The sequence below is a fragment of the Thermobia domestica genome, chromosome 18 (assembly GCF_964235325.1).
Source record: "Thermobia domestica chromosome 18, izTheDome1.hap1.1, whole genome shotgun sequence".
In the NCBI taxonomy this organism is placed as follows: domain Eukaryota; kingdom Metazoa; phylum Arthropoda; class Insecta; order Zygentoma; family Lepismatidae; genus Thermobia; species Thermobia domestica.
Window position 1 is genome coordinate 48,679,020 of NC_137471.1, and position 21,183 is coordinate 48,700,202.

The window sequence follows — 21,183 nt, forward strand, 5'->3', positions numbered from 1 at the left end:
AACACGCCATTTTGCTTTTGTTTTTAAAAGGCATTGTTTCTCAAACTATTTTTTTGAGAAAGTTTTTCATTAATGTTTTTATTTTTATTTTCGACTTCTAACCTGCCCAAAACAGTGCATATACTATGATAAGGTTTTAAAAATAGCCAATATTAAACTGCATGTAAAATTATGCATATTCAAACAAATTTTTAACTGTAACATTTTCGGTGTGAAATTTCGATGGACTTCGAAGAAAATTAGGGGGTTTGAGCCCCTCAAGTAAGGCCTAGTGACGCCACTGCTGTCGAAACTAAGTGAACGGCTAGCGGCACAGTGCAACATTGTACAAGTTTTTTATTTCGTTTGATTTGAGTTTAGCGTCCTATTCAGCAGCAAGGCTATATGAGATATGAACCTACAGGTTAACGCAGAATCGGAACCATATAAGCTCCCACTGGGAATCGAATCCGGGTCATAGTCAGGGGCATAACTAGGTGCAAATCATGACAGAGTCGAAGTGGGAGCAGGGGGAGATAAAATAATGAAAATGCCTTTTCCACTGAAATGTTTTGATGTAGAGAATTCAAAGGTTTCAATATAGAGATCGTCTGTAATTAATCTATGAAATATTAGTTTCGATAATCAGAGGTGTTCATTTCCTCTCAACCTCGCATTCAGAAACTGACTTAGAACTCACACTCACTCGAACTCATGATCACAAGCAGAATCGTACTTCCCGACTCAGACGATGAAACCTCGCGCTCGCTCGACTGCACGCTCACTCGACCTCGTGCTCACGATGGGAAAATAAATTCGAATTTACTCAATCTTATGCTCACTTGCCACTCAGAACTTCACGCTCACTTAACCTCGCACTTTCTTGGGTGCGTGGGTTTTCTCGGGATTTTCCCATTTCCTCCTACTTTCTTCATTCCACTATTTCATTCATTTCTCATCACCACCATCTCCCTTAGCCTCAGTGTATAATCCTGGGATGTTAAACTAGATATTACATTTCATTTCAAAACCTATTAGTAGTGTTCTTCCAAAACTAAAAAGAAATGAAGTATTGAACATTCTTAATTCCGTACACCATAGGTGCATGGGTATGCCCTTGGCTCCGAGGCTCAAGCTTCCGTTGGGAAATTTTTAATGTGTGCTCATAAAATTAATATCAAAATAATATTTTCGTCACATTGACAGAAACTTAGTGCATGTGACCGCAAGTTCAATGGCGGATGCTTGTACGTAGAATAATTGTTTATCAATATAACTTTTAAGCCTCCTTAGGTATACGACCCATCGAGGATTGAGCGATATAACATTATATAACAATAAATAATCCGTATTCACAAGTGAAAGTGATTTTGTTCAAATATTTCAAATAACTTGGAGCTTGATGCCGTTATTTTATATTTTTAATATAGGTCAAAAGTATTTATATAAACTGAGTTTACACAAAAAACATAGACAGTTGAGTTGTTTTCAGTTTTCACTCAGGTTTGATTATAATCATTATTATTTTATTATTTTAATTTTTTATATCATTTTTGGCCAATATTGCTATACATATCTTCATCATCATCGTCATCATCATAGCTATTCTGCCATTATGGGCAGATCACTTGTACAACTCACAGGCTTCGATATACCGTGGTCCTCGGCTATTCTATTCGTCTTGACGTAGAAATTTTCTGTTTTAATACCTCCCTTCAATAACAGTCTCTTTCACCCCTCCCTCTCTTTCATTCCACCATACCCTCTAGCACGTCCCTCATAATACAGTTCCTCTTCAGCCAATGTCCCAACCAGTTCCTCTTCCTCCTCTTAATTACATCTAAAATTCTCTTTGTCTTCCCTACTGCTACTTTTCCTAACACTTTCTCATTCGTTTTATGTTGAACCCAGCTAATTCTCTTCTTTTTTCTCCATGCCCACGTTTCAAAGGCATCCATTTTTTTCATCGCTTTTGCATAATGTCCGCGTTTCTGGAGTGCAGTACAACAAAAGCATTATATTTAATTGGAAGTTTGTTCAATACAAAGATTAACTAATCGTGGTTGAAAAGAAAAAAATCTGACACCTTTATAGTGTATTAATAATTTTACAATTCATGATATTTCAGTATTCTGTGCCATCTTGATTTTCTTTCGTGTGTCTCAGGGGTAGCCTCCCCAGTTTGGGAACCAGTGGACTATTGGATCTGTTAAAAAAAAGATTATAAAAAGATTACGAAACGTTCTGATTTATCTTATAAGTAGTGAAGCGTGGACACCCATTGAAAAAAAAAAGGTAATCTCGTATGTTGTACGCTGTCATCATACTTACACGATACATTGTATTTTCATTACTATTGGCGCATTGTAGAATTTATTATCACTTATATTCATAGTAAAATTTACCTATGAAAAGCAAAAGATTTCTTAAAAGCAAGACCTGCAAGGCTATTGCAAGCAAGACCATGACCACCCAGGTCTTGGTCTTGGCCGTGCATTTTTTCATCACTAATCCAATCTTACATCTGACCTGACCAATAAGGTTATAGTTACGAATACTTAAGTGTGTCGTCTACAGGACTTGTATTATACGACCATTTGTAATTGTGCAACATAAAAATAAGGTACGTACTCACTTCATATTTATCAAGTACCTAGACATGATAGGTACATAACTTACACGCACTAAAATAATTCTCCGAAACTCAATTTTTTAAAATTTCACTCTAAACAGAATGTTCATGAATATGGGTCGTAGGTATTATCGATGTCTAGATTTCTAAGAAAAGTTGGTTGTTGTTATGCCTATGACATCTCTCACATACGTCCCTAAACCATGTTTATCATAGATAACTGATAGCATAATCGTAATACTCTAAAATTTATACTATAAGTACCTCGTGAAATGGAGGAGGTGCACTTTAGTTCTTCAAACGGCAGAAAAATCATGTCTCTTGTTACATTTAATCTGGTTTCTTAGATGATAGAGAAGGAAAATATTCCTTCCTACAACGAAACATACGTCCTTATTTATTAGTGATAACGAAATATATGCCTTCATTAATGAGTGATAACGAAATGTATGTCCTCATTTATCAGTGATAACGAAATAAAGGTATGCTCTCATTTATCAGCGATAACGAAATGTATGCCCTCATTTATCAGTAATAACGAAATATATGTACTCATTTATCAGTGATAACATCTACTCCCACAGCCTTCTATACTCACAAGTTTATTTCATTTTATGAGGCACTGCAAAGTTAAGGATGATGCAAAATTAGGGCCTAGGCATACTTAAACTATGTAATCAGTGAAAGTACTTAGTCTATATATAGCTTATAATATGTAAGGCAGTAAGTAATCTATAGTATGTATATATATAATCGCTAAACTACTTCGTCCACATAAGGCAGTAACTAAACTTAGATATCCTTACATGGAGTTCCGTTCTTAAAGTTCTACAAATTTCACAAATATTAACGTAACTAAGCATGTTAATTGTGATAAAATGCAACAATCAACCGTTTATTGATTTAAAAAAAAAACTTTAGGCTGCACGGAAGCAAACTGGACCGCATCTAATTTTGATATATTTTGTAAATTAAACCAAGAGAAACGTGAATGTGCAGGAATTTTGACGATCTAACTTTCAGAACTCAAGATATACAATTATAAAGATGACCAGGGAAGCAAGCTGGACCAAACATGATTTTCTCAAGTTCTGAAAGTTGGATTGTCAGAATTCCATCAGATTCTTGTTCCTCTTGGTCCAATTTACAAAACAAATTAGGTGTAGTACAGTTTGCTTTCTTGGTTACCTTTATGTTTGATACTCTGAGTTTCGAAAGTCGGATCATCAAAATTTCTTGAAATTCATGTTCACAAACTATATCAAAAATTAGACGTGGTCCAGCTTATGCTTTCCTGTAGCCGAACATTGTATACTTGCAGATGTTTGGCGTGACCAAGCATTATGCATCTGAAATATCTGTGCAGAGGGCAATTTCGCGAACTAACTTCCTTGGTTCGGTCATAGCCCCCACACGTCATAGCACCCACATCACACAGAGTTGAAAGTTGGTTAGACAAGCCACTGGTCACAGACGCCACCGGTAATATACACCGCTGGTCAGAGAAGACACATTTGCGCAGTAGTGCTAGCCTAGTTAACATTCTATATTTAATTATCTCATTACTCAGATTATTTTCCTATTTTTTTACGGGGACGTATATACAGCATCATCTTTCGATTGTTTTCAGTCTATTAATTTTGTAAGACAAATGTAACTATTACCAATAGCTTTATTAACCTATTTAATCTGTATAACGTATATACTATGTAACACTGTAATTAGGCCTGTGCCTGTTGTGTTATGTCAATAAATCAAATTAAAAAAATCAAAAAATACCAGTGTCGATTGCGTAATCGGATTGTGCTAACAATGAGCTCGTAACAGACCCAAGTGTCTACAGTATGTTTTACGAGTATCATTGTAGTTCTTACCAGGCCCGTATCCACGGGGGGGCAAGAGGGGGCCGGGCCCCCCTAAATTTTGGCTGGCCCCCATAAAATTTCACGGTAGGCTTGCAAATGAACTATAATATGGTGATGAAGTATAATATGATTGGATCGGGCCCCCCCTAACTTCTACCTGCCCCCCCTAAATTTTTGGGCTGGCTACGGGCCTGGTTCTTACCTATGTTTCGACGCGTCATATAAAAGAAAGAAAACTTCTTTCACAACGAATGGACGTCACAGGCGTAGGGTTCGTATATCTCCTGTATTTTATGAGATTGTTCTTTATTAAGAAGTTGTATTCCGGCGCTTGGAAAAAAAAATTTCGGGACCCTCTGCGGACCCTGTCTGGGACCCTCTGCGGGACTCTGGGACACTCTTTCATTCAAAAAAAAAAAAACCTGTGCTCCTGAAAACAATGGGATACGTGTTCGTCGACTTTTTCATTCACCTAACCCTTTTCTGCAAAAAAAAAAAAAAAAAAAAAATGGCCCGGGGTCAGACAGTACACACTCCTTGTAATTAGGGCACGTACTCTACTTTGGCCTGCTCATGCGGACGTTTACAGCATCTTGCAGAAAAACGGATATCAATCACTGTTTGCTTCCGGGGTGCTAACATTACACATGCTTTCCTTTTTGTGCGTATTCACCCGTTCGAGCCCAAGTACCTTCCTTGTCAGACATATAAAGCGTCCTAACATCCCAACTTCAGTCAGAATTTGTATGTTTTGATGCACGTTTTGTATAGATATTGTTACGAAAATTTGTCACAATATTTTGGGGAAATTGATGGGATTCCTCACATCAAAATAAGAATAAAAAAGTTCATATGGAGCTGTGGTCGGAAGTGCACAGTTTCGTAGTTATACACTGCCGAAAATGTAAATAATAATAATAATAATAATAATAATAATAATAATAATAATAATAATAATAATAATAATAATAATAATAATAATAATAACTTTGAAGGTCCATAGGTCTACTAATTTGGGCCGATTATAGTCGGGTAAAGACATCACTAAGGAACTATAGTTTATTCAAGGAACGTACAGTACCTCATGTAAACAAATACACGTGGTGATTGTTTCATTTTATTGGTTAAAGAGCTTTGGAACATCCATGCGGCAGAAGGCAATAGTCCATTGGTAAGTAAGCTGATTTTCAATGTTTCTGTTGCTTATAAGAGTCATTACCAGAAATACAATTTCCTTACAATTAAATAACAGAAACAACACTGTATCTAAGAAGTAAATTGAATTAATGCAATAAAAGAGAATACGCATGCGCAGAAAGTGGCTTTGGCCCATCTTACGCGCGAATCACAGTTTACAATATGGCCGCGTGCGGGTAATATATATAAAATATTGGCTAGCTACAAGCACGTGCTTCTTGAAAGAAGCGCTGACCGATAGCCAATCATCCGATGACTGGCGGAGTAATACCATTCTGCAATGTTTACATCAGGATCAGAAGGTTCGTTGAATGAACTTTAGTATGTGAACTATCGAAAGACCCATCTTTCAGAACCTTCGGTACTTTACAATCATTTTTAGAGAGGCTGTTTGGGAGTACTTGGTCACTCTCCACCTAAATCTCTAAAAAATCGGCGTGCAAGTACTGGAGCATTCTTAAACATGGATATTTGGATAGTTCACATACCAGTTCTTCAGTGATGTCTTGACCCCACTACGATAGGCCCCATAGCAGTGGAGCTATGAACTTTTGAAGTCCACTTGTTTCACGTTTTCGGTACCCTTTAATTCCGAAATTATCCACTTTTAAGCACAGGTTCATGTGAACTTTCTTCTTATTTCGGTGTGAGGAGTCTGTTCCCAAAATAGTGACACAATTTTGTAACACCCTGTATATCCTCCCTGACTTCGGCCTTTCCTAAATCTATATGTATTTCGCGCCATTCTGCTTAATACAATTACTGTCATTCCACTCCCTATATTTTATTTGTGATCTCATTGAGGAATCACCAAGAAAGCTGTATTTTGAAAAATTGCTGAAAAATTGGTTGATTGGCTCTTAGTCTTCATATTTCATCTCATACTTTCTTGAAAGGATTAAAATGATATTTAAAATAATTCTTTTACATATACCGAACTTGTATTTTCGTATACCACATAATGACGTGTTCTGGTTTGGGGGCCAATGAAAATTTTGGGGATGGCCTGCCCCTCTTAGTTGTAGTTCTGTTTGTAGGCTATATCAAATTTTATTCCTTAATATTTCCCCAATATATATTCATTGTTGTATTCTATAACAATTTATATGCTTAGTTACAGGATTAATATGTTCCAGTGTTTGATGCCATATTTGAAATTCAAGATGTGAAAATTCCATGTAAGTATTGTTACTTAGAATTTCAAAACTACTTTAAATAATATTTCCCCAATAAGTAATACGTTCAATTACTTACACAACCTTTCATTCAATAATCTATTGATGTGTTGATATATATAGTGAAACTTCTCTATATTGCACACAATTCGTTCCACTGAAAATTGACGAACATACGCCGTTATATATTGAAGTTAAGTGTATTTTGAGGGGGAAGGGAACTATTATTAATATACTCATTTCTAATGTAACGAATTATTACCTACGTGTTAGTTTCTATTTTACAAATAATATATAAAAACATTACTATTGTAATACAAAATACAAAACGATATACTGGATGTTTGGCATTCACACATCATGATCTAAGGGTAATCTCAAAATGCTGATTTACCTACAAAACGTTAAGGTACATTCTTTATTGATAGTTTCATTTCTTCCGCCTATAACGATAGACGTTAGACATTGTTAGTCGCTGTCTTAAAGCAGCGGAACACCAAAAGCCTTTTGATTGAAGATTTACAGACAGCTGTTAAGGTGGATCACCACCCGGAAGTTAATACATATTTTAGTTCGTTGCCTTAACTACTGCGCAATGAAATGTTACATATTATAAATATTGTATTATAAGATAAAGTAATGTTTCAGCTACAGTACAAGACACTGATTCATTTGATTGTCTCTTCTGACATCGAAAAATGTAACAAATAAAAGGAAATATTTGATTCGTTTTACAATGAGCACACCAGATGGCACTTGCTGTTAGATCTTACTAGAAGTGCTCCGTTTTATGAAATGTTTATTTGTGTGTGTAAAGTATTTTAAAGTAAGGATCTTCTCACGAAATATAGATATTGTTTGACCGTTTTTCGTGTTATGTTTCATATTTTATTTAAATATTAATTCACATTTAAGGAAATAGATTTTGAGACGAAACTTGCGCAGAACGCCATCATGCATTGTTGCCAAATTTGTACATTTACTGTATTAGTCACAATAACAAAATTCCTGGATTCTAGCGTTGCAGTTCGAGAAGCGGAATTGCGGTAAGTGTCGAAAACTAATTTCTCTAGTAAGGATCCAAGCATAATTCCATGATTACTTCCTTTATTATCTGTGACGACTAGCATGAACTTATGCTTTTTTTTTTTTTTTTAAACTTTCACACATGAGTCGGTTCGGCATTCGTTGTAAGTTTCCAGCAAGTTTCTGTCAACAAAGATTACACTCACAAATATCTTGTAATATAGAAAACAAATAAGAATTGAAATGCATATCTTCGTACACTCGCAGACAACAAACATAAAAACTACCGTATATACAAGACACTTTCTGTATTTTTTTTAAAGAGAAGTAATTCTCAATGCACAAGTTTTCTCATTTTTCCCTCGTCTTCCAAAACAATAAAAGACGTTCTGCAAGGGTTTCTAACAGTAAGAAATTGAAATGGTCAAGCGTGCTGTCGTATATTCAGGTGGCAAACAAACCGAGGTTAAGAGTCTTCATCCCGGCGAAATTAAAATACCGCTAATTTTACAGTAATTATGTGATATCTTACAATAGATAAAAGATAATTGAAATATGTAACAAGAGCGCCCTAGACAATATTATTTTACGGGAAGTACCGTCATCACATATCACCTAGCGGCTTTCCGGTTTCAGCTGTTTAGAAACGCGATTTTCAAAATGGCTCGAAATCGAAAGCAGATAAGTGAGTCGTGATAACGGTATCTCATGTAAAATTATATTGTCTAGGGCGCTCTTGTTCCATATTTCGATTATCTTTTATCTATTTGAAGATATCACATAATTATTGTAAAATTAGCGGTATTTTAATTTCGCCGGGATGAAGACTCTTAACATTAACAGCATAGGACTAACGTATTGTACCTTCAATGCGGCCAAGTTCCAAGAATGACAAGTGACCAATTTACAGAGTAATAAGTGATATATGTCTTATGGGAAAATACGGGTTGCACAAGATAAAGGCCAAATTAAGCAGGTGATCAACTTTAACTAGCCGCACATTAACCACTGAACAGAACAGTAGAGTTGTTACCTTATACATCGTATAATGTAACATGGCCCGGAAGTTTTGGGCAACCAGTATATATATGAATTTAATATTTATTAAAATTTTATTTTTAATATATAATTAATCAATGACTCGATTTGAAGTTGGTCGCAAAATTTGCGTTAAGCTCCTTGAACTAATGATTTTAGTATAATTAGAGGGAAAATATACGGTAATATATTTACATTGAATAATTATTTGTATATTTAGCTAAAATATAATGTTATTTTAGGAAATAAGGTAATTTCTGGTCGTTTTTAGTCTTTTCCAATCAATTTTCATTCATATTTTGGCTTAGGGAATCTTCAAAAGAATTCAAAATTTTTATTTCAAAAATCTTCTTTAAAATTTTATATTTGTAAAGTCAGCCATAGTAGCTTCTTGAAGCATCTCTTTGTTTAATCTAAATTAACTGTGATTGGATCTTCCGCAATCACAGGTGTGGTTGAGATTTTTCGGCTTCTTTGATCTTGAGAGGAACTCCTATCATCGTATAATTACGTCACAATGATCTTCCAATTGGGAATCTTCTTCCTGTTGCCTTTGTTCTTTTGGTTGATGAAGCCGCCATGATCAGATGGGTAGTGCGTCTGATCTACAGAAAATCTACAATTTAATTCAGTGTGGTTAGCCGCTAGTGGACTATTTTGGAGTACGAACTCCTGAGGACTGCGGCGCAAGACAAATTAGTTTGACTTGCTCATTGTGAAAGGGTACGAGGAAGCAAGCTGCTGGCGTCAGGTTTGCATGTTGTCGCCGAGATCGTGAAGACGGTATGGCTGCAATCCGGCTTTGAATTGTTTTTCTTGACGTCCCAAAACTCACCAGGAGGTGAGGGGATGAAGAAATTTAATCCATAACTCCTCAGGTAGCTATATGTCTCTGAGATAAACAAGTAAGTGACTATTTTATTCAACAAAATTCCCTTTTCGGACGAGTTTGAACCTTCAAAATTTCTAACCTCTTTCGGATTGGAAAAATGTGTCATGTTATTGGCGTGGTGATGTCCACCAAAATGTGCTAAACGCTGCGTAGTTTTCCCTAAGTTGTACAATATATAACCTTTGCGATGTGACATAAACCACTCGTTCAATGGGGGGGGGGGATTGTTCTTTTGGAGTTTCAGTGTGGATGTTTGTTACCAACAGTCCATGAAATGTGTGTACTCTCGAGTACATACATTTCACCCCAAAAAATTATATTTTGAATATGTAATTTCGTATATTCTTTTTGTTATTTATTATTTTCCGTACTGCTATATTACAGAACAAGATCCATTCTCTGGTTTGTGCTTACCTTCACTGTAGTTTGAATACGATGAGACAAATGTATACAAAGTTTCGGCTCACATTGATAAAAAGGGTGCTTGTACAACTATTGGTAACGGGAGATGCTCGTCAGCAACAACACGTTCGTTATGTATTTTAAATTCCTTTCACCAGAAACCAGAAATTCGAATTTTAAGCACATAGTTTAAGACTTTTTTTTTATTTTAATAATATACAAAATTAAAGCTGAATGGTCAACGTCCCATACGTCCTCGGTAAGAGGCAGGGTGTGTGCTATATTATTAATCTGTTGAATAAAGTGATTTTTATATGTCTTAGGTTAAGTTAGTTAGATAGTTAGGCTAGGGACTAGGTTAAGTGTACTTTCTTTTCATGTAGATTTATTGAGTGTATGTATTGTCTCGAAAAGAAAATGTTTTGTTGTGGGAATCAAAGTCACCTTGTTGGTATAAATCCTCCGCGCTGACCCCACCTTCACAACGGTATCTAAAAGAGAAAATACTAAGAAAAGAAAGTAAAGTATGTAGCACACAGCCGTAATGAGTAGCACATGTGTAGTGCAAGGCTTACGTGATTTTGTAGTAAATGTCCTTATTTTCAATTATTTTTTTTGACTAAACTAAACGTATGTAGAAATTGTTCATGATATGTGAAGAGAATATGTAATGCAATGATAGACTTACCCATTCAGCTATGTCAAGAATTTTCCTCAATTTCCAACCTTTGCGATTTTTTTAAAATGTATTCTCCTGTTATTTCTTATCATACAGAAAGTTAGTGTAATAAAGTATGCGAGTCGAAACCAAAATCTTTCATTATCTAGTGCAGAGCTAATTACTTAAATCTATGTGGTAAAGTAACTTCAATAGTATTATTAGTACTCAGAATGTAGAGTTTTGAAAAGCAGTACGTGAATAATGTAACGAAAGTATATTATAGCATCTTGAGACGTATAGAATCGATTTCACTTAGTGCGACCGGGGTTGGAATCACAGACCTGCCAGGAAATTTCACTTCGTTAATAATATCAGCAAAATTCACTTTGACATTCAGTTTCTTTTCGAAATTCCATCCCGTTGCGCGTTTTAGATTTTTTTTTTTATTTTTTATCTGGGTTAGTAAACACAAACATTTAGATTTTCGAAGCACTCACCGTCAGTTTCACTCTTGGGTCAGTGTCTTGTTCTGTCGGATTGTGGTTTGTAACCTTATCTCGCGATGGGATGCAGGCTATGAACTGCGGATCGGGATACTGGACTGCGAGTGAGAATGAAGGAGGCTTAGAAATCTTTATATTTAGGGTCAACTTGAGTTCTATTTTCCGGAGATGATTGGTGTAGTGGATGGGTCAGTGAGTGTTGATAGCTTACCCGTCTGGGCCCGGTGGGTTCGCGTTCAGCAATCGATGACACATTCACGCAACCATAGTCTTGAGGAAAGGGAACATCATACAGAAACACAATATCAGTATCATCATCATCATTATTTTTATTTTTATTTTTACATTTTTATTTTACATTTTATTTTATTTATTTATTTTATTGACTTTTTTTTTTGTAAAAGAGTATAGATTAAGTATAATACGATGAACAATGCAACAAAGCCTCGTACCGCATACACACTCGAACACATACTACATAAAAGTCTCTCTCCGCATTTAACATCTTCTAGTGCATTGAACTTAATCCTTCAATTATTTTTAACAACCACCAATACATCTGAGAGTAAAACAGAAAAGAAAATTTTCGATATTATGAAAACTACTTTCATTAGAAACTAATCACTGACATTACAGCCCTTATGGGCCTCAGCTACTCCAACATCATCTGTTAGCGACTGCCTGAATTAAATCCAGCTTAACGACGAACATGTGATCAGTACAATGTGTCGCCTTGTCTCTCTAACAGCTTTATAGACCTATTGGTTGTCACACCTCTTATTCATGTAACTCCCTAGTTTTCCTCACAATGCAGTGTGGACGCTGAAAATTGGGAAGCACTGACCAGGAATTGAAGTCGGGATCACGTGGACATAAATCCAACGTTCTAACAACTAGGCTACTTGTATTAGTAATACTAGTAAAAACAATTTTCTACAAAATGCTGCAATGAACTAGCAACTTTCAGTTGGTGAAAGTGAAGAATATACGGAACTCATTAAAAGCCATTTTGGTCTGCCTGCATGAAATGTATTTTCAGCCTCCTTTTTTAACATGTAGTTCGACATATATCAATTTACGAAGAAGACTAAACTAACTAACTTTATGGCCTATGGAACCCGAAAGTCCAATGTTACGTTCACAAAAGCTCTCCATTTACTTCTATCCTTAGCCAACTGGATAAAGTTTCTGCTTTGTACTCCTATTTTTGCGAGATCCATCTTAATATTATCCTCCCATCTGCGCCTAGGTCATGCCAATGGTCGTTTTCCGATTGGTCTTTTAGTTAAGTCCTTGAAAGCGTTCCTATTTTCTTCCATTCTGGCTACATGACCTGCCCAACTAAGCCTCTTAGGTTTGATGACCATAACAATGTTGGGTAAACAGTATAAATTATGTAGTTGCTAGTTGCTTGTTATGAAATTTCCGCCATTCCCGTTTCTGTTGGGTCCGAATATTCGTCTTAAAATCTTGTTCTCAAACACTTTCAGTCTACGTTCTTCCCTCAGAGTAAGCGACCATGTTTCGCAACCATACAACACAAAAGCAGGATTATCGTTTTATATACTGTATTTTGCTGCGGTTTTCCTGTTCTTCTCCATTTCCTCAAATGCATTGCGTATAAACAGGCCCAACATAATTAAATATAATGCTTCTCTCATAAAGCATTGCTCTTATCTTACCTTTAATAAAGAAAATAATTGTCTTTCTCCTCCTCTTCTCCTACAACCGAAGGTTTAAGCTGAAATCTAATCTTAATCTATCAAACTAAGGTTGTAGGATTTACTCTGAGATTTTTGAAATTAAATATATATAACTGGTAGGATTAATATTATTTTATTTACAGAAAAAAAACAATATATATATATATATATATATATAATATCAAAATTCTGTAATCGAGGTTCTTTCAGCCTCAACTAAATAACATTAGTATCGTTTGATTAAGTATCTTCATTTCGGTGCTTAAACATTCCAAAGTCTGGGTGCATAACTCAGCACTACAGATTCCTAATTTCGTTTAATCGGAAGCCCGCTGTCCATCACTTCGAACCAGCTTCGACCGATGACCTACTTTTATCAGGAAAGCCTGACTCCAACTTTCCATCAGTTAAAAAAAAAAGTATTAACCCTTTCTCTATGACACCCACTTGTAAACATAGAAGGTTAACTTCCCTAAAGAGAATACCATCATTCAGGTCTTCTCTGGCCTAATAAACAAAAATTTAATAATTCTGTATATTGAAAAAAATAATAATAGATTTCAAAATTCAGTCAAATCAGTGCTCTGCGATATACCATCACTCAGGCCTTCCCTACAACTAAATTAGTTGTCTTTACTAAATAAATTCTACGGCCACCACTCAGGCCTTCCCTACAACTAAATTCGTTGTCTTTACTAAATAAATTCTACGTCCACCACTCAGGCCTTCTCTACAACTAAATTCGTTGTCTTTACTAAATAAATTCTACGTCCATCACTCAGGCCTTCTCTACAACTAAATTCGTTGTCTTTACTAAATAAATTCTACGGCCACCACTCAGGCCTTCTCTACAACTAAATTCGTTGTCTTTACTAAATAAATTCTACGTCCACCACTCAGGCCTTCTCTACAACTAAATTCGTTGTCTTTACTAAATAAATTCTACGGCCACCACTCAGGCCTTCTCTACAACTAAATTCGTTGTCTTTACTAAATAAATTCTACGTCCACCACTCAGGCCTTCTCTACAACTAAATTCGTTGTCTTTACTAAATAAATTCTACGGCCACCACTCAGGCCTTCTCTACAACTAAATTCGTTGTCTTTACTAAATAAATTCTACGTCCACCACTCAGGCCTTCTCTACAACTAAATTCGTTGTCTTTACTAAATAAATTCTACGTCCACCACTCAGGCCTTCTCTACAACTAAATTCGTTGTCTTTACTAAATAAATTCTACGGCCATCACTCAGGCCTTCCCTACAAGTAAATTCGTTGTCTTTACTAAATAAATTTTACGGCCATCACTCAGGCCTTCCCTACAACGAAATTCGTTGTCTTTACTAAATAAATTCTACGGCCATCACTCAGGCCCAGAGAAAATCCCTTCTCTCTGCAACTATCATCATTTAGATAGTTCCTTATCAGAAGACAGAAAAAATCAAAAGGACATCACTTAGCCCTTCTGACCATCTAAAAAATTACGACTGAGGGTCGTCTTTTATATGGTCGGTAACGCTTTTCTTTCCCTTTTTTACGAAGTTTATATTTTCGCTAATAAAAAGAACAGCTCGGGTAGGCAAAGCTTCCAAGCTTCTAGAAAGTTCCATTCTAAATTTACAGCCACCAAATATTTGAAAGTTAAAAAAAACGTACGTTAGAGAAAAGAAAAAAGTTAGCATACACAACTATGAACAAATTCTACACACGTTATCCATATATATATATATATATATATATATATATATATATATATATATATATATATATATATATATATATATATATATATATATATATATATATATATGTATATGTGTGTATGTGTGTGTGTGTGTGTGTGTCTGGCCAAACCTAATGGATTATATACAAGCTTATTAATTAAATTATGATAGTATAATAAATGTATAATATATATTTATGTATCATCATCATCATCATAGGTATTCTGCCTTTATTGGCAGGTCACTTGCCGCAGCTAAGAAGGTTCCATGCTCCACGGTCCTCCGCTAACTTCTTCGTCTTCGCGTATGATCTTTCTGTTTTTATATCATCCATTAATTGTAGTCTCCTTCGCCCCCTTCCTCTCTTTCCCGCCACCATGCCCTCTAGGACGTCGCTCATGATACAATCTCTTCTTAGGCAATGTCCCAACCAGTTTCTCTTCCTCTTCCTAATAATATCTAAAAGTGTTCATTTCTCACCCACCATTTCTGACATTCTCTCATTCGTTTTCCGCTCGACCCAACTAATTCTTTCCATTCTTCTCCACACCCACATTTCGAAGGCTTCCAGTCGATTTTCGTCACCTTTACGTAATGTCCACGTTTCCGCCCCATACAGTACAACACTCCACACGAAGCATTTTATGAGTCTTTTTCTCAACTCTTTATTCAAGGTCCCACAAAACAGACTTCTCTTCCTCCTAAAGGGTTTTTTCGCCATGCCTATCCTTGCTTTTATTTCACGTTCGCACTTCATGTTATTACTAAGAATAATACCCAGATATCGAAAACTATTCACTTGTTCTATTTTCTCCTCTCCTACTTTTATATTTGACACATACACTTTCGTTCCAATCACCATGGCTTTTGTCTTTCTAACATTTATTTTCATCCCATATTCTTCAAAGCCCTCTCTCATTTTTTTCTAACATTTTATTGATTTTCTTTTCAGATTCTGCAAGAAGCGCCATATTGTCTGCAAATCTTATGCATCTAATCATTCTACCTCCTACCGAAATGCAATCATCATCATGTAGGCTCTTTTTCACTATCTCTTCTAGATAGACATTAAATAGTGTTGGCGAGAAGCAGCATCCCTTGTCGAACTCCCCTTCCAATAGCACTCTCTTCCGTCAGTTCTTTCCCTATCCTAACACTTACTTGTTGGTTCATGTATAAGTTTCTTATGAGTCTTCTATATTTATGTATAAACTATATTTAATCGATTTACCTTATTATTTACCTAAACCAGTAAGGGCGAATATACGTCCTTACAATTTTAAGTTTCAAATTCCTCGACTGAATTCACTACGGCAAAAAGTTTTGAACTAAATAAGATGACAGAATACTATTCAATGTAATCTATACGCATCAGATTAGTATCATTAGATAACAAATTTAAACTTTTTATTATTTCTTTCCTGGATGAAAGTACTTGACTTTTTATAGATTTTAACCTCCTAAGTCTGAATCTGTATCAAGTCTAGTTGTATAGAAAGATTCAAATAAAATTTTAAAACTCATTGTAGCAAGTTTCGAAAATATGATTTGCTAAATAACTATGGACAATGGTAATGCTTGGAAGATACAACCACAAATGCATAGAAAAATTAAATATGGTATATTACATTATTATTAAATGTTAATTTTAATCAACTTTGTAGAGTATGCACATTATACTACCATTGAGAAAACGAAAAAAAATCGAAGAAAAACATTAATTCTTATATGGGTATTCATTATATATTGGATGAACTATTTGAACCTGAACTGTGCTTCTAGTGTTCATACTGGCGTATATAAACGTATATACCGTAAACTGGGGCTACTTGGAAAACCTGGGGCTACTTGGAAAACTGACATTTTTTGTGTTACATGGTATAATAATGAGAGAACTATGATAGATACGTCGTTTTCTTCCAGAACAATGAAAATAGGTACCTAAAAGAAACAATATGGATGGTCATAAAAGCTGTGTCTTATTTATAGACTGGTCTAAAAATTCTCATAGCAATTAATACTTTTTTTTTCATTTTCTGTAAATTGTCCCTGTGTTTCGGTAATGAAGAGTGATTTTTAGCTTGTTGTGCTAAATATCGTTGCTTTCAGAAGTTTCCTAATGAGACGAATTAGTTTTATATTTCCACTTCCTTTCTGAGACAATCTGTGGCCATTTTTTATTTCCTTCCGTTTTTCTACTAAAAATGCTAATATTGATCAGGGGATACACAACAATGACATTATTGACATTTTGCCTGAAACTACCTACAACTGCAGAGAACAAGTTGTCTTTCCACATGACTTTGCAGCAAAGAATTTTAATATGTCAATTTTAACGTGGGAATACTGTTATATTATTATTGTTATAACTGTGCCATATGATATTTTTGAAGAGAGATAACGTAAATGTACCCTTGTAACAATAGTACCAGGTGATTTTGTAAACCAATGTACGGCAATTACTGATCTGATACATAAATAAATTTTATAAAATTGTGTAGAGTATGTTTTAATGTTTTAAAGAAGTCTCAAGAGCTTATGCGTGTATTAGCATTTGCCAAAACTTCCCTTGCATTGTTTGAAAAACTACCGTTTATAAAAGCATATTGCAAAAACATTTTTTTTACTGGTTCTGTAGGCCTTCAGGAAAACAAGTTTAGAATTAGTTTAGATTGGTTCAACAATTTATTGTGTTTAACTAAAAGGTTGTGCAAAAAACAGTATCTTTTTTTTATATATTTAAAACAGCCTAGATATACATTACTATGAAAGAAACATAGGCATGTTGCTTACCAATTTTTTCAGAAAAGTATCTCTGTGGTTCACTCCAAATAGTCCCATCTTTCACACAACTCTTACTACTATGAAAAGACATTTTCCAAGTAGATTCAAAAGCGGGGATACTTGCAAACAGCACATTTTGGCACCTGGGAGGCTTCAGTCTTACTGTCAGTAAACTTTTGTTATGAGTCCAGGAAAAAATAACGTGGACTAAGCTCTAGAAACATCACAAGAAGAAGAAAAATTAATTGCAATAAATAACAAGGGGTAGAAAGAAAATAAAAAGAAAACTTTCAAAGTAACCGCAGTTTACGGTACCCTAAAATAATTCTACTGTATATCAGACTATAGTTACCAAAGAGAAAAATTAGTATGTACTTCTTTTGTAATGAGAAAAGAGGCTCGAATTGGTACACGTGTACATAATAATATATGATTCTCATTTATTAATACCCTTTCTTTTGCTTCTAGGTTTCTGAAGTACAATTTATAACAAAATGGAGATCTTCAAAAGTCCTTCATCTCTTCAAGACATTCTTTACTCTGCTATATTAGAAACAGTACTCTCAAAACGTCCCAAGACAGATAAGGAAATGTACTCTTTTTATCAAGGAAGACAAGCTATGCGTGATTACTATGCCATACTTCCTACAACTGTATATTCGAAACTGACTGACATGGCTTTAAAAAATTCTGAAAGTTACTCTCCATTTGAAGAACGTTTTCCTAAAGAATCCGATTATTACCCAAAGAGTTTGTATTTACTAGAAATATTTCTTCAAAAACAGATTCCTAGCATTGATATTATGATAAACACATATATAACACATTTTCATTTTACTAGAATATTGGAACTATTGAGCGAAAACAGCAACAGTTTACATAGTCTAAGCTTAAGATGCCGTTGCAAGAGATTTACGGAACATAATAGTGGATTTATGGAGAAAGCACTTTCATCAGCTGTAAACCTTGTTCGACTAAATTTAAGATCTTGCTGTACCGACGAAATTCTCGCTGCTATTGGAAGAGAGTGTCATTATCTCAAAGAGCTGGATATAACATACTCCCCAGTTACAGATGTTGGTCTTAATTATTTAACTCAAAACATAACGGAGTTGGAAGACGCTAATACATTCAATGATAGTAACAGTAGTGAGTGGGAGAGTACTTTCTGGAAACTTCCCAACGTATTTCCAAAAGTCTGCGAGTTGATGCCCCTACGAGATCTCATGCTTGAAGAAAATAGCATTCAGAAGTATACTAGAACGAAGAATCATCTGTGTCATACGTTACGTAAATTAGCAATACCACCTAACCTCAGTGATTTATACAAACATCATCTGGCATTACTGGAGTTGGTAGAGAATCTAGAGATTCTAGACACCGATTTAGAAGCTTTATTTTCCCATTTGGTGAAGGTGGGATGGCAACCTCAGGAGGGTCAAAGTCAAGAATTAAAATTAACTATAATAAAACTGAGCTCTGTGACTGTCGAAATGGTTAATTTAATTGAGAAACTTTGTCCAAGATTAGTGGCATTAAAATTTAGAATGCAAGAAGATATGAATATTGACTCTTTTCCACCTCTGGAATCCTTTAGTGTCAGCATCTCAATAGCTCATGGTAATTTCACCGATAAGTTGATCTCATATCTTTCTGAGAAAGGAGAAAATCTCAAGAAACTACGAATTGATTACTGTTTTCTATCTTCAATGCAATTCGCAATACAAGATGTAGCGGTGGATTTGTCACTAATGTTAAATCATTGTCCATATCTAAATACCTTTTTAATTAGCAGTTCATTTGACAGTTTAACTCTGGTAATACCATATTCATCTGAACAACAATACTCTCTAACATCCGTTACCATACAAGCATCTGTTTCTGAAGATAGTCTTATCAATTTGTTACTGAGAACACCCAACATTGAGGAGATTCTTATCTTACATCTGTTAAATAAATCTGAAGACTTTATTCACAAAATTTGTGATGTGCCTCCACGACCACATTTTAAAATATTTTGGCTTGAAGGGTTCTTTCCATACATTTTAAAAACTGAGGACGAATTGCTACTTTTTCTTGCAAACTTTGATCAAATCAAAATTTTGGGGCCCCTCCCTCAAGAATTGTGGAAATACGGTTTAGAAAATGAAAAATCCAGAAGGAGATGCAATAATATACTTCATACTTTTATCTTCGATTAGTTTTTTTTTCTGTGGTGTTAAACCTTGGTGTAAATCTAAGAAGTTTTATAAATTTATTTAAGAGTTAGTATATATATATATATATATATATATATATATATATATATATATATATATATATATATATATATATGTATATATATATATATATATATATATATATATATATATATATATATATATGTTCCCCACGAACAAAATAATGTGAATCTTTTGTTTGTATTACATTCAAAATTAACAACTTGTATTCTGCCTTTCTTTTCTCTTAAGAAATTTGATTAAAATTCAATAAAATATATTATATATTATGCTGTATATATTTCGTACATTTTCATGTCAAATTCTATATTTCGTATTGTCGTTTGCAAGAAGCGGAACTTGGTTGTTAATTTCCAAAGTGTAATAGAATTTAAGTTTTTCCTTTTAACTTCGTCTTATACAGTCTCGCTGCTGAATGGAACGTTAAATTCAAAATCATCATCAAATCATCATTATCTTTTTATTTATTTATTTCTTGCCTGGGAAAGTGAAGAAATATTAGTACGTTTCACTTTTTATTTCCCATTATATCACATACACACAAATTACTGTATTTTGAAGCAGTGGCGAAGCGTGTCATGAAAAATTGGGTAGACTTTACAACACCAGACACACACACACACACACACATACATATATATATATATATATATATATATATATATATATATATATATATATATATATATATATATATATATATATTAAAAGAAAAGAATAAATAGATATATAGCAAATATTAATGAAAACTCAAAACCTCAAAACATAAAGATATGAACGATCAGGGATCATCAGCTACGGCATTAGCATAGGGCGACTCCGGGTAACTACCTGGGGTATCGCACTTCAGAGCACTGGTCCTGAATTTTTAAAACATTATATGGTCAAGTGCGTCATTCAATAAAATTACGAAGTTTACGAAGTCCTAGTAGATCCGATCACAGTTTTGTAAGTAACCTATCTGCAGGACACCAGAAAATGCAGCATGGATAAAAGTATTCCCATTATTCCCTCCATCAGCGTGAGATTTGCAACTAGTGCCGTTGAGATCAAAAGGACCTCAAAAGAAAAAAATCAACCTTTGGAACAATTTAATTAGTGGATAGCGTATCAGGATTTGGTCCAGTGACGGGAGAAGAGGCCTTCGACCATAAGTTGCCTAGGCCGCAAAATACCCAAATGCTTCTCGCAAAATACCTTCTACTAAATGATTCTCGCTTGTTAATATTCTTTATGTATACCTTCTACTAAATGATTCTCGCTTGTTAATATCCTTTATGTATACCTTCTACTAAATGATTCTCGCTTGTTAATATTCTTTATGTATACCTTCTACTAAATGATTCTCGCTTGTTAATATC

The 21,183-nt window shown here is 34.6% G+C and overlaps 2 protein-coding genes across 5 annotated transcripts in view; one reads left to right on the forward strand and one right to left on the reverse strand.

Moving 5' to 3' along the window:
* The window catches only part of LOC145675822 (uncharacterized), a 526,764-nt gene that overhangs the window by 327,442 nt on the left and 178,139 nt on the right, over positions 1-21,183 (reverse strand). For 3 of the 4 annotated variants that reach the window (XR_014129221.1, XM_081746549.1, XM_081746548.1), the window contains exon 2: positions 17,592-17,796. Coding sequence is in view for 2 of the 4 variants with exons in the window: in XM_081746549.1 (XP_081602675.1) it covers positions 17,592-17,673 (82 nt within the window). In the remaining 2 variants the exon portion in view is untranslated. Of the gene's footprint in view, positions 1-3,417; positions 3,474-17,591; positions 17,797-21,183 lie in introns of those variants that run through there. The other variant, XM_081746550.1, reaches the window with a different exon arrangement.
* LOC145675823 (uncharacterized) lies at positions 6,783-19,873 on the forward strand. Its single transcript, XM_081746551.1, has 2 exons — positions 6,783-6,851; positions 18,051-19,873. Exon 2 carries the CDS (start codon positions 18,077-18,079, stop codon positions 19,781-19,783), a length of 1,707 nt encoding a protein of 568 aa, XP_081602677.1. The 5' UTR covers positions 6,783-6,851; positions 18,051-18,076; the 3' UTR covers positions 19,784-19,873.